At 37.6% G+C, this 15,118-nt stretch overlaps 1 protein-coding gene across 8 annotated transcripts in view; it reads left to right on the top strand.

Annotated features, from left to right (window-relative positions):
* Positions 1-15,118, top strand: part of BEND5 (BEN domain containing 5) — a 979,469-nt gene that overhangs the window by 597,461 nt on the left and 366,890 nt on the right. For 4 of the 8 annotated variants that reach the window (XM_030032517.1, XM_030032516.1, XM_030032523.1 and 1 more), the window contains 3 exons: positions 955-1,330; positions 7,547-7,695; positions 12,219-12,432. The exons of 2 other annotated variants lie outside the window; for them this stretch is intronic. In XM_030032517.1, the coding sequence (XP_029888377.1) occupies positions 955-1,330; positions 7,547-7,695; positions 12,219-12,432 (739 nt within the window). The remainder of the gene's footprint in view (positions 1-954; positions 1,331-7,546; positions 7,696-12,218; positions 12,433-15,118) is intronic. 2 more of the 8 variants (XM_030032518.1, XM_030032522.2) reach the window with 2 other exon arrangements.

The following is a 15,118-nucleotide window of genomic DNA, read 5'->3' as shown; positions in this document are numbered from 1 at the left end:
ATTGTGGTATGGGAATTGATAGTGTCAGCTTCTTGTCTCTAACCTATGAGCTACATTTGCTTTCCTTGCAGTTGCTTGGAAGTTCAAATGCCTTTTCCATATTTGTCCAATAAAACTTAGTGACTTTTACCCATACTGTCACATTTTAATACCACTATCCAGGCCCCAGAAAAGAGGTGTGCTTTAATTTGTAGGATTTGTGCAGATGACTGAAGGTAGATTTCTGCTGAGAGTTCAAAGGACATGAAGCCTCTGCAATGCAGTACTAATATAGAAGAAATCAGTTAATGAGGGAGATGAGACTGGATGATACATTCTGTCTCCAACTTCTGTGTTTTCAATTCCCTTTCAGTGTTTGCTCATAGTGTTAACTCAGTCATTTGCATCAGGCAGTTGGGTGAACGTGCTAGAGGAATAGTCAGAGAAGGTTTTGTCTCCCAAAGTGTGGGAAGGACAAGCCCTCTGTTCACAAAAGAGCTTTGTATGGTACACTGCTTTCATCTCTGATGTCATTACAGGTGACAAACGTAGCACATAGTTGATTCTTTCTCTTACTTATCAGAAAATCAATTGCTCTCAGAAATCTAAATGTTAGGGGTAAACTTTAAAGGAAAAGAGATGCAGATCCACTTTTTTTTTTTTTTAAAGAAATTATCTTTATATATGGAATTAAGTGACATATATATACACTGAGGTTGCAAGTGTTGCATAAATGCAGAAAGAAAGGCCTTTAACTGCCTCAGAAGTTTGTGTACGCATTTAGCTGAATTACGCATGCATGATAGTTATGATGTATATCCACAAGAATCTGTTAGGCAAAACATTTTTGCAGGCAGACTTTGTCTTGTTTTTTTTGGAAAACAAGAATATTAACGGTTCCCAAGTCTGTAGAATTTTAATTTTATTACATCTTACTGCTCTCCTAATTTATTTATTTTTTATTGTAACACGCAGAGACAAGATGGGAGGAAACAAAGTGAAGGTACACACAAAAGCATTGAAGCAGTTGTTGCTCGCCTTGAAAAACAGAATGGGATGAGTCTCAGTAACACTTCCAGCCCTGAGGAGGCTTTTATGGAGACTTCGGAAGGCATGAACAACATGGACGATGCTGTAGTTCCTCGGATTCTGTATGAAGAATTGCTGAGGAGTTACCAACAGCAACAAGAAGAAATGAGACACATTCAACAGGAGCTTGAGAGAACGCGGAGACAGCTTGTGCAACAGGCAAAGAAGCTAAAGGAGTATGGGGCACTCGTGTCAGAAATGAAAGAGCTCAGAGACTTGAACAGGAGACTCCAGGATGTACTGCTTCTAAGACTAGGTAGTGGTAAGTGCCGGACTTAAATGGGACTAGTTTAATGAATTTTGCAAGTGTGATCAATAGTAACGGAAACATATTTGAAGAATAGCAGTGGTTGTTAAACTGGACATTGAATGTTAAAAGGGTTTTCTACTATGGCTGTACAATATGTGTCGAATTTGTATGCTATGTACGTCTGGGTTTTTCTTTAATGATAGTAGAGGTCTTTGTGCTGGTATGGTTGAATCAGAGTTCCATTTTAAGCAGCTGTATTTTAAAGAGTCTCTGACCTTCCAGTATATGCTGAAAAAGATAATAAAGCGTCATCTGCAAAATATACCAATATGTTCCAGTTTAAAAAGAAAAGAAAGAAGAAAGAAAAGGCAGTGGAATGAATATTTGGGCTAAAACTATTTTATTCTTTTCAGTTAGGGATTTTGGTTATTGTTATGTAAGTGACTGTGTTACCTTCCATTTTCTGCCCTCTCTTCCCATTAGTAGCTCATTAGAATGTGATATATTCCTGAACTACTTAGCAGTGGCTTTAAACAGCCATGCTATTTGAAAAATAATGGATTGTTAAAGACTAATTAAAAAAACTTTTTATATTAGTGTCCCGTTTATCAACATTTGTTACAAAATGCAGGTTTGTGTAATTTGGATTTAAATTTTAAATATCTTTAGACAATTGCTCATTTGTTTTGGTTTATAACAATTATTCAACCATTATGTTGGAATAAATGGGAAAAAAAGACAAAATAAAAAGTTCATCCTTTTCATTGAAGATGGTACCCTTGGAATACCTTCAAATATTTTACTAATTTGATATTTATTTGCTATTAGAATGTGGTACTGCTGTGTTGGAAGATTTGCTCGGTGACTGAAACTTGGTTAAAATTTGTGCATCCAAACTTAGCATGCTGTTTCTTATGTCTGCCTTTGTGTATTTGGAAACTTAATTTTTGCATGTAAATTGGATATTGGCTCTTCTACTTGACTTGAACGAGTGCATGCAATTTGCATGTGGGTCTGAGTTACATTCACGTACAAACCTGAACCTGAGAGAGCATGTGCCTGTGCTGTAGCATGTGTTAAGGTGTGACCGCAAGTTTGGAGCCAGGTTCTTGGAAGTAGCATCTGACGATTTAAACTGGGTGTTTGATTGTGAATGCTCATCATTGTTACACTGTGCATAATTAAAGTGTCATTACTTATTATAAACATTCTAGTTAAGTTTTTTAATAAAACTAAATAGGCAAGGTTTCCACAATCTGAAAAACACTATGTGGTTGGCAGTAGATTCCACCGAGCTTTCTAAAATTTTCCTTGGATGGAAAGATGTTTCTTCATCTGCAAGTAGTTAGCTGGAATTTATGTGAATGGAGCACCAGCCAGATGTTGGTAGGCAATGGGGCTGAACAGCGTAAAATACCAATTTAGTTGGTAGTCTTGACAGCAGTTTGAGTGGTGAGACCAGCAATGAAATGACGACAGCTTCTGAATTCTGTCTTGTTTCTTTCACTTTAAGAAAGAAGGGATGCATTTTTTTTCACTTGAGCCAAATCAAGGAAGCTTGGAAGAAAAAGGAAAAAAAAAAAAAAAAACTCTTGGAAAAAATGCTGAATCTTCTCTAAATACTGGGCTTGAATTTCCATTGGTTCAGTCTGGTACCTGCTTGACAACTGAAAATAAGTCTCAATTACATTGAATACAAGTTCTTTTAATTTAATCACATACCTGGACAAATACGAATTATAGTTAACTTCCAAAAAAATCCCTTGTTGTTATTACTTGTATGGAACTTTTCATGGTTGACAAAGGTAGAATTTGGCCCTTATGGGCTGTGTCCTTCACAGGGGGTGTGTGTCCTAACACTTGGTTGATTAACCACAGATAACTCTTGCCTTTTCTTGTAGCCTCATTCACAGTAGAGACGCAACCAGATTCTAGGAAGATCAGTGCAAAATTTATGAATTATTAGAAAGGGAGACATCTTCAGCAAATTATAGATTAGGGAATCTGATGACAGTATGAAGAAGTGCTACTTTTAATCAAGAAATAGATATGTAAAGACTTCTTTAGTCTTCCTTACTTTTCCAGTTTATAAATGAGGTATATTTGGATATATGAATAATCTGTGAAAATTGTTGAGAAAATAGATTACATCCTGAATTCATCTTCAGTTGTTGCAGCGATCTCTTAAACTTAGAGTTTCAAATTACATGTAATTTATGTTATGCTGCACTTCTAGCAGGCTGGACTTAATGCAAACTAATTGCATTTCTGTTTCACCTTAGAGACTTCTGATTTCTTTGCATGATGTGACAGCTGTTTTGTGCTGATGAATTGCAGCTGTGGGAAACGCGTGCCTGTTGCCATTTTAAACTTGCAGATCAAATATAGAACAGCCTCTTGAGTTAAAATTCAGTCTCCTAATTTCCCATCAACATGTTGATTTCAGTGAGCAGCTAGAAGTCAACATATTCTACTTTAGACCTAGGCCTTCATCTCTGCTACTAAACTTGAGCCACTCCCGTGGGAAGAGTGAGGTTCTTGATCTTCCACATGGTGACCCTGAATTGCTCGTGGTTTTAGAAGAACTTTGAAAGCAGATGTGACAAACGACCGTAGCAAAATCAGTACTGATCCATGGGGATATACTGAAGCTTCTTTAGGATTTTGATACGCTGTTGCCCAACAGATCCCTTCCTGGAGGAGACAGGCATTTGACCAGGGCTGTAGGGACCAAAGCAGTGGGGGACGGTGATAACTGTCATGGAAGAGGTTATGGTATCCCTCCTCTGAGCTCCTGGAATAATGTGTGCAGCCAAAGCCTCTTTTCCCTTGCCTGCTTTGGGACCAGGAAGCTGTGTGATCGTAGACCTTTTCAGTTTATCTTTGTTCTGTTGCATCTGAAAACACACTAATTTGCCCTGTTTTTATCACTAGAGAGTAAGGTGATTTAGAGAATTAAATCGCTGACTCTTCCCTGTAGGCCTAATTTTAAATAGTCCTTGGATTGCAAAAGATAAGAATTTCAATAACTTCTTAAAAAAAAAATAGTTGTCTCCAGGGTAAGATCTATGCAGTTTACTACGGTTATATATGGCCAGAAGTAGTGAAGTTGTACCAGGGATAATGTTTGGGTGTTGTTCACTCCCTGATAAATACTGCATTTTCATGTTGTATTGCTAAGAATTAGTGTTGCTCTAAAGTCAGGGAGTATATTCACTTTCATTCATAAACATTCATTCATCAACACACGCAGTCTCTCAGGTGGTTATTTTTAATCCCAGTTTAATTTCAGTGATCCAGTTTACAGTGTCTTGGGACTGACACCAGAATAGGGAGAATGAAATGATATTTGTGTTTTACCACGTGTAAGGAATTACTATTATTCAGCTGTTCCAGATTCCTTTGGCTTTTTGATGTAAAAAAAGTCCAGGGTTTCTATCAACTACAAGTACATGAAGTACCATATATATAATATTACTACTTCTCAGACTTCTGTTGTTTTCGTTCAAATTCTGGTAGACCATGTAGAAAAACAGCTTGCTGCTTACAAATACATATTGACCACTTTATCAGTTAATTTATTTTGGCTTATTTACTATTTTTTGAGTAGCGCATAGCCTAAGATGCATTTTTGAGGAAAAGAGGTGATGAAGGGAAGCCTTCTACCTCTTCACCCTGAATTTGAAGTTGCTGGCCTCTCAGGTATTACGGAAACTTTACAGTCAGGAGAAAGATTTTGCAATAAAACATTTGTTTCCTTTTTGCATTCTGAAGAATTGTCTTTATTTTTTTTTATGATCCTTATTACATAAGTATTATCATAGTTAAGCCTTTAGATAGTGGCATATATCTTTGATCATCTTTAAAATAAGACACAGAGCATGAGAGCTACAGAGAGAGGAAACTTTCAGAGTGTGGTGTGTGGTAAATTGGGCACACAACTCCCATTAGCAGCAAGGCAGTAACGCAGGCTGCATGTCTAATTCACAACATGCCAGGTTGAAAATGCAGTCTTTAGTAGATGGTGAAAGTAGCTGTGAAGGTTACCTAGTTTGAGGCAGATTTCTGTTTGGGAAGAAAAAAAGTAGAATATAAGAGAAGACCTTTTAAAGGCTTTCTGTTGGTGACTTTTAAGCGAGCAGTAAAACTTGAATTGCAGTAGAGGTTCTTCTGACCTCTTAGACCTATGGTTATTGTGGACTTTAATCAGCTGTTTTTCTTGGGCAGCTCTGGAAACCAGACCCCAGCTATGTCAGTATATGACTATAAACAAAACAGTGAAAGACTTCTAAATAGCAACTAGTAAAAGTGTTTAAACTGAGGACATTTCCTTCTAGGAAGAAGGTGGTTGTACTTGGGTATCTTCCTCAAAGTCACTTTCAAAGTATAAGAAGACTCAAAATAGCACTTTGTTGAAGAATGTGTTCTTAAAGTAACAGCTAAAATGTCACTTTTTGAGTTCACACTGGCAATTACGTTACTGCATCTCCTTGTTCAGGCGTGCCTACCCTGAGATGTGTGCAGGCTTTGGGTGGCTTAATCAATCCAGGTCTTTCCCTCAATCTGAATCAGTTTAGCAGTCTCAAGTTCAGAAAGTTTAGTTTGTTTTGGCTGTACTATTGTATATGCATGGTATTAGAGGTCCTTACTAAGATTACTATGAAATTATAATACAAACAGTATGGTTTTTGTGATTTCTCTGCGCCATGCTTGCATTGCATATGGGTCTTAAGACACTTTTGGTGGCACTGCAGTATAGGAATGCCTGAGTTGCGGATACAACTTCTAGTTGTTGCTGAGCGTCAAGTAGCAGTCAGCTGAGAACATTTAGCTAGTTATGTAGGTATAGAATAAGCTATAGGATAAATGTCAAAGGCTGACAATGGAGGAAATCCTAAGATCACTGTATAATAATCTAAATGAAAGCACACAAAGTAGGAGGAATGAATGCTTTGCTTGTTCCAGGTACAGGAACTATTTAAGATACGTGACTCAAGACATGAGTTCTGGTGCCAGCTTGACTTGCAGAGTTAGATCAATTCAGGCCTTGGTCTGTGTGCACAAACACTGAGGAAGGATGCTGAACCGTGATGGTGACCTGATTGTTGAATTGTCGTTTGTTGAAGATGTCAAGGTTGGGCTACAGAGTGCTGCAGCGCTCTCAGCACCAGCCTGGTACAATGTAGTTCTTACAAGTGGGTGAGTTTATCTTCATAGTTCATGGAAGTGGCTGATTACTGTGGTGTCCAGGGTCTAAGCTGGCAACCTTGCTGTGTTAACGAACCACCGTCCCTGCGTGGAACTTCAGTGACTGCTGGAGCTTCTTGTGATCCTAGAGACAGACATCCAGAGACAATGATAGTCTTGGGGCCATAGCCTGTTCCTAGACTTCTGGTGTTACCGCTGTAATGAATGGAATAATGACATCCAGTTCACAAATTATTTCATTTTGTTCTTCTTTTTAGGAACACTTTTTATTAATTTGATCTGGACAAGAAAAGTTGATGACTGACAAAATAATTATCCTCCTTTGAAGCCTCAAACATATGCTTAGTCGTATTCTGTTGTTTAATCTGTGCTTAATTTTTGTTGATTACATTAAAAATAAAAATCAGTGTATTGGATGGATCAGACAATCAAAATTCTAATTTATGTGGGGTTTTTTTAGCCTTGCATACTTTTTCTATGCATGATACTTTAGCATAAGTAGCCTAAGCCTGTTTGCTTTGTAGCATTTCTGTAGATCCTCACTATTTTTAATATATGCCTGTTATATCTAAAGAGATTTCAAATTTCTATAAAATTTGTAATTCTATATGGATAATTTGTATAATTATCACAGTAAATTTTGCAGGTTTCTATGCAACTATATAGTAATTCTTATTTGAAGAATTACTATTGTTGCTTTTGGTTTATAATGTCAGTGTCATTTTAACATAATTTCCATAGCGTGCGTTGAAGCGATCTTACCCATACCCGTAATTGCCCGTATGCTTTAAGAATAAAATTAAACATTTAAATTAAAATTAAACATTTTAATGTTTATAAAGCAGAGTTACTTATCCTGCTTTTACTTATTGACATTCAGAAGTAAGATTTTGGTTTAGACTCTTCCTAACTTTAAAATGAACGTGACTAATGTGTTATTTTATGTTAACCATGCGTGATGAAGTGATTGATTTCATGTTCTCTGGGATAGCAGACAGCTCTCTTTTCTTAACTGTCTAGGACCTGCCATTGAGCTTGAAAAAGTAAAATCAGAATCAATTGAGCCCGAACCTGAGGTACAGAAGACCTTCAGTGAGGAAGCAAATACATCAACGTACTATCCTGCCCCTGTTCCAGTAATGGACAAGTATATTCTCGAGAATGGAAAGGTATTTTAAATTAAATATAGCATGAATAATTTGTAAATGTCCATCAGGTGATTTTATTGTGGAATTTTCATGATCTCGGGGGTTTTGCATGGTAGCAGCTTATACAGACTTCCTGAGTCTTCATAAAGGTATGCTGAGGAAAATTATGAAATTACACAAATGTGAACAGCATAGAAAATTATCGTCAGTGATGAGAGCATTGAATGCTGTGCAATACAAGGAATGTAATTATTAAATATTTATGCACAAGCAAATTGGCGTAGTCTTCAATTGGTGACATACATAAATCCACTGAATATAGACCAAAGTCAGTAACCCACATTATAAAGTTACATTAGTCTATTTAACAGAAATACTTTTTCCTAAAAGGTCTTTAATGTTTTTTAATGTGCTGTAGTCGTATCGCAGAGAAGCCTTCATGTTTTGGTTGGAGTCCAGTAGATAATTATGAACCCTGGAATGAAAATGGGCTCCCTTGAATCTGGTAGGAGCATTGCCACTGAATTGAGCCGATGTAGTGCTACTTTCCTTATAAAGTTGGTGAAATACCATCTAGCTATATTCTGCCAGAACCTGACTTATAGCCTTTCAGACTTCAGCATGTTTAACACATTGTCCGCTCATTTACCAAGGCCTGCTTTTATAGCTGTTGCCATTATCATTAAATGGACATTGTTTTTCTTTTACAAAACCTTATGTCCTTCAGAATTGCCTGTGCAGATCCTGTTTCTTAGGATATGTATGCATTTGGTACCATAATGTGAGAACCTTTAATGAGGAAACCTCCACTTCAGCTTTGGCTTACAGTGTAATTACTGATGGAATAGCATGAAATACTACATTTTCAGATTTGTGTTACAAGATTGACTGCACAAGTGTCTATCATTCTTGATGATGTATTTGACATAATTGTTGGGGACAAAATGTATGTGAAAAATAGTATAATCTTGGCAGTTTGACAAGTATTTGGTTCAGATAGCTTTTCTTGCCTAATATATTTAACATATGTCATTTGCTTATATATTTTGTGTATATTTGTGCAATGAAAACTTTGCATATATTACTGTGAGACTTTGGTTTACCCCCTTTTTTTCCCGCTTAAAGTCTGTGGGATAGGGCACATCCTTTACTATTTGTATGCAGCTTTTCCTGCACCTTTATTTCTTCTGCTAGCTTCTTGGCACTTCTGTTGCTGAAGTTTTCTCTGTTATCTTTACAGATATCTCTTTAACTTTCTTTTTGTAATTTTGGTTTTTCTTTAAGTTTGCCTATTTACTGGGGCTTCAGCCAGCTCACATGCCAGAAATGTGAAGTAATAATGTATTTAGAGTGTTGGAGTGTGTTTTTTTCAGTTTTTCTTCTTTGTGCCTTTTTTTCATTATTCCTTTATTGACATGCACCACTAGAGTAGTTGGAATACTTTTTTAGAAGTCTTGCCCTTTGTGGCATCGGATTTGATCTTAGTAGGATTCTTTCAAAGCAGATAAATCTCTCCACTCCAGAGGGAGAACAGAGTTACTGAAAAAGAGCCTATGGCATTCACTTAAAGAAAAGAAAAGAAGAAGAAAAAAAAAGGGGGAAAAAAAAAAAAAAGAGTTCATCTTCTGAGATACATTTTCGATATATTGCACATGTTAGTACAGTTACGGTGGTGAGCATTGCTTTGAATTTGCTGTTGTTTCTGTTGCATTGTGCTTGAAGGTTGGTCCTGCAGTTGCTGAAACTGGGGGTAAAGTTCCCATTGATTTCATCAAGCCAAGGGTCTGGCCCATGGGGCAGCTCTTCCAGCAAGAAGGAAATGGCTTCTGAATCTGGAGTACAGTAAGCTTCCCATAGCTTTGGGGGTAATAGGAAACAGTACTGAGCCTGTTTTACAGAGAGGTAAACTGAGACATGGACAGATTAAATTCCTTGCCGTAACAGTGCTAGAAATAGAAAAAGGGAGACATAAGATTTCTGTGTCTGTGGCTGTCTGTCACGTAGTTGCTGTTACCATAGGTGTTTCATACCAGTGATCATTTTTTTAATAAATGAAGCATGCTCAAAGAAGAGATGATCTGTCTGAAACATAAATATTAAAAATACTTGCTGTAACTTGTTGTTTTCTTTTAAGTAACTTAAAGCTAATGAATAATGTAGTAGCTTAAGAGACTAAACAATCTTTAGCAAAGATAAACTCTGATTTTGGCAGAGGGGAATCAGATTTTTGATCAAATACAGCAGTCTCTACAACTAATGTAATACAGGCATCCAAAATTTGGCGTGTCACAACATTCCTAATCTTAGTTATTTTCTAAGTGACTTGCACTCATTTTTACAGATAACTTTTCCAAGATCAAAACAGAAGTAACTGAATTGCAACTAATGTGATGGTTTTCTGAGCGCAGACTGCTCACTCTGATTGAAGTTGTCTTACAAAATATGTAGAGAGCACCAAAAGAGTGTGAATTTTTTTTTAAAGCAATTATGAAGAGGCTTGACGACAGAGAAGGAAGGGAAAAAAGGGGTGTTCATGTTGTGGTTATTACTAGTTCCGTTTCTGTCCATTACAAAATCTAAATACCATGCGGACTTGTGAAAAGCTTCTTAGAATGCCTTTAGTGTAGAAGATTCTGCAGGAGAGGCAGCTTGCTTTATGGTTTTATACTTTAAGGAAGTTAGACTTTTCATTTGTTTTTTATAACGTAGCTGGTAGCCAAACCATTCATATTTTTCTATTTAAGTTTTTAAACAACAAGTTGCTTTTGAAGGATGCTGTCGAAATAAAAAATTTCTGTGGGTTATAGCCCTCATTAATAATTAAAGCAGGTTTCCATTTAAAGGAAAAATGGTATTTGGTTGAATACAGACAGTAAAATTACGGGTATATAAAATTTTACAGTAGCTTTGTCCAATTTTCATTGCATTTAATGGGATTTATGTGATACTGTTCAGATATGTATGGGTAGCAGGCACAGTTTATGTAATGCCACATGAAAGGAGTAAAACCACAAAAAACTAAGAGCAAAACAGTTAAGGCGAACAGAGTCTCCTAATATAGTTTTGCCATAGAATTTTGTTCACAGGATTTTTTTTTAATCGTGAGGAGGCAATAAGCTTTTATTAAAGTGTTAGTGTTACAGAAAGAACTTCCATTTGTTTAGATCTTATGAAACCTAAATTTTGGATATAACAATCCAATTGATACATATTTTTGGTATTTTGCACTTTTACAGATTATCTGAAAGTAAGTTCTATCTTGTTCCTTACCGGTGCAGTGAACTCTTACCAGTAATTAGAATAGCTAGGTCACACATTAGCTTGTTATGGATGATAAGCAAGTGTGGGTCCAACCAAATGAAGTTTATCACTATGCGAACGAAGCTTTCTGTGTGCAGAGGTAGTTCAGGTGTCTGCACTGTACTGCAGGAATTAGGGGCGTAGGCATACTAGGTACAAAGTGTTCTCCGTGGTTCCGCACAGGGCCAGCGTTTGCGTCCTGGTTGCACTCATGTCAGACCTGTGCTGATTACTAGTGAAGTTAATTCCCTTGCTGTTGCTTGATGGTGTCCTGGATATCAGGACTATCGGCTCAAATGTACGTAGTGGCAGCCTAAGGATGGTACTCAGATTCTCATCCTGCGTTCATCTTAAGTCTGGGGTAGAGATACTACGTAGCTCTGTGGGAGTCAACCCAGCGTAGTCAATGCTGAGCAAGACTAATAAACACAACTAGACTCAAGCAGCTTCCTTTTAGAGACTCTGCAGTGGCTTCACACTGCATTTCCCAGTACCCATATTACCCTGGTTTACTACTTCAATGAAATATCTCTACTCCCCATTGTCCGGATAATGGAAAGTTTATGATGTTGTAGCAATGGGTCATTGCCTTACCGCAAAACAGTATTCACCTGGATAGGCTGATCGTACGTGATAGGCAAACTTCTTGATCAGAATAGGAAGTTTTACAAAGCTTCCAAATTCTCTTGGCTTATATTGAAATGGGAGCTCTCAAAATCCCTTCTCCCCTTCTAGTTACTTTAAACAATCAGGCTGAATTTTGCCAACAGGTACAGGGTACGACTTAGGAACTATTGCCCTCTACTGCCTCCGAAATATGCTTTGGGTAAAGTCTGTTTCAGCCAAAGGGAAGCTTGCATATTAAAGACAATGTTTCATCTTGCTCCTGAGTTAGGCTGGTGCAACTGCTTGGTTTATGTGCTGTGCATACCTCTGTAATACTGGATGTGTTTACCGTTTCCTTCTTGTATCTCTGTTCCTGACCATAGTCTTTCAGGAGATAGGCTATGCGGGCGGGGGGAAGTAGAGAGTAAGAACTGAATACAAAAAGGAACTATATTATATAAGAGGTTGACTTGAACTCCCTGACCCACAAAGTTGGAGAAGTTTCAGAATTAGGCAAAATGCATTTATTAAGCCCTAATTACTGTTATTATAGTACCTAATATTAATGTTCCTACAGCACTTGGATACTGTTGTGTGCTACATACCATAGATAAGTTGTTATTATTACTACCTTCTAGGTCCATCTTGGCAGTGGAATTTGGGTAGATGAGGAGAAATGGCACCAGCTGCAAGTAACACAAGGAGATTCAAAGTATACAAAAAATCTAGCGGTTATGATTTGGGGAACAGATGTTCTCAAGAACAGAAGTGTCACAGGAGTTGCAACCAAAAAAAAGAAAGATGCCGTTCCCAAGCCACCTCTCTCACCTCACAAATTAAGCATTGTCAGAGGTAGGTTATTTGAAAACTTTTGCTTCCTGCTTTGGAGTTTAACCATTAATCACTGAGTTGAAAGATGCTTCTTTTCAGCTCATATAAAATTAACTGATTAAAAACTGTAATTCTAATTGCTATTGCATTGTGAAGTGCATACATATCCAGGAAAAGTAAAACACATTGCAATAGCTGTGGACAGTGCAGGCCTTCACAGCTGAAGAGTTGTACATTGACTTCAGTAAGGTTCAAGAAGATCATCACTTTAAACCACTTGCAGGACAGGACTCTGAGCCTGGAGAACAACACATTGTTCTGGAATTCATTTATAACATAATGATTTTTTAAAATGCATATATTCCTTTTAACAAGCCTGAGAGTAGCTTTACCACATTCTTTTATCCAGAACATAACCAACTCTGGCATGAGGCACAGAAGCCATTATAGCTGTGACTATAAAAATACGCGTACCTTCAAAGGCAAGAAAGAATAGTTTTACCCTTTTAAGTGGAGAAAATGGAAATAGTAAAAATTAATTGTTGCACTTGAATTGGAATTTGAACAGGAAGTGTAAATCGCTGACCTATCTGGCAGGAAAAATTTCAATGACACTTTCAGTAACTGCAAGCCTGAGTCCATATATGTAGTACTTTGAGAGAGAGAAGGCCTTCTCCTTTATTTAAAATGAATAGTGAATTGCAGTCCCTTTGTATCATCGTGCTTGTGTTTTGCATTTATTTCTGTGTCTCTTGGTATTTCAGGCTTCTTTTTAAGTCAGAACTAAGTCGGTTCCTCATGGAATACATACCAAAAATGGATTTTTAGGTTTTGTGTCCATACTAAATTGCAGTAGGTCTGAAAGAAATCTCCCTATTTGATTGAGCTTCGTTATTCTGCATTTCCTGTTCCTAGTTGCTCTGTGCTCTTAACTATGAACAGTTTAAGAGCTCTTGTAATCTGCCTTGCAAGTACCATGTTTTGGAAGTAAGAAATATGATTCCTCTTTGAGTGTGTGTGTGTGTCTGTGTTGTGTGGGGAAAAGTTGGAAACTGATCTTCGTACTGTCATCTTTCTTAGTTTGTAAGAAATGAGTAAAAGACATGGGTTTTTGTTTTGGTTTTTTTTTTTTTAACTAATCTGCTTCAAGAATAGATGTGGAAGTGCAAGCTGTTCCATGCTGGTTTTCTAGTTCTGACTGGGACCTTTTGGTACAATCCTAACACATGTAGCAAAGTAATGAGGTACTGGCCATGTAAGGAATCCACTCTGGCTGTGGCTACCCTTGACAGCTCCTAATGGGAAACAGAATTGGTTACCCAGATGCATACTTACAAGCATGCAGTAAAAAGGGGTTATTTTTCACTGGCCCATTGCAAAGAGCTTTCTGGTTTCCCTGCTGGAGGCTGTTGTTCCTCAGCACTGCTGGCAAGGTTGCTTCTGTGAGAATTTCCTCTTCTACTTCACTCAGGGCCACTCTGTGTTGCTCGAGCCATTTAAATGATAGCTTTCTTCTAACTCCCCTTGTTTTGACTACAGTGAGTTTGGGAGTACGCTCCAACAGGTAAATAGTGAGAGGCAGATGCGGCCCTTCCCTCTCTTCTCTTCCATACCTTTACACTTGCCAGGAATTCAGCTCCTCCCTATTTCCTTGTTTTTCTGTGTTTTCTGTCATACTTTTGCTTCCAGCCTCAACCCTCATTTGAATTCTACCGTTCCACACCCTGGTTTTCCATGTTCCTCTTTCCAGTGTTTCTTTCACCTTGTCTTTGACTCCCTTTTTGTTAGACTCAAGACTGTACAATCTCCTCTTGAACCAGTTAAACTGCATGGCCAATGTTTTGGGTGACAGCAGACAAACTTCCTGTATCAGCGGTACTGGGTAGCACATAATCATGATTTTCTACATTGTTGTGTCCTTTGCATTTGCGTCAATGTTAGCAGGTCTTGCCCCATCATGCCAGCAGTGTTTCCTGGAAAGCTGGAAGTGGCCAAATAAGTTGTTATGGAGAAGAAAACAAAACAAAAAAATGAGTAGCAAGTGGACAAATGGTGAAATGCGAGGAAGTTCGAATTTACATAGTCAATGCTTTGGATCAGGCATCACAGAAAGAAGTAAAGCTCCTTGTTAGTCTTTGAGGTCTACTTGAATCTTTGGTCCAGTCAGAAATAGGAAGGGGTATCTGTATGCTCCTCTAAAGCCAAAAGACAAAGAAGCAGAACCCCAAATCACTCTTTGGAGCCCCTAAGCCAGCATCCTTATGTGATTACTAAAGCACTATTTCTGCAGCCCCTCATAAAAATGGAAGAGATGGAAAAGGAAAAACTGTGATGATCATGGATCTGTCTGGGTCACGCTAACTTTAAGAGTCACAACTGAATGAATGAATTCTGTCAAGTGATTGTTTGCTTGACATTGTGGCTAAACTAATAACATAGCCTGTCTTTTACTGGACGTTCACCTGACTAGGTGTATCTACCACAACCTGGGAGTATTCCTGAGATTGTTGTAGTACAAGCAAACACACTGGGTTTCTTCAGGTTCTCAGTGATGTGCCTCTTTTTAGGTGTCATATTTCAAATCATAGTTTACTGATGATCAGCATTTCAGCTATCAGGCTGCATGCTGATTAATTTGGTTTATTTTATATTCAGTACCTCTTACCACATAAAATGCACATTGTTTTTAGGTGTTCTTATCATTCTG

Source organism: Aquila chrysaetos, chromosome 12 (genome assembly GCF_900496995.4).
Source record: "Aquila chrysaetos chrysaetos chromosome 12, bAquChr1.4, whole genome shotgun sequence".
NCBI lineage: Eukaryota > Metazoa > Chordata > Aves > Accipitriformes > Accipitridae > Aquila > Aquila chrysaetos.
This window is presented reverse-complemented; position numbering and strand designations above follow the sequence as displayed.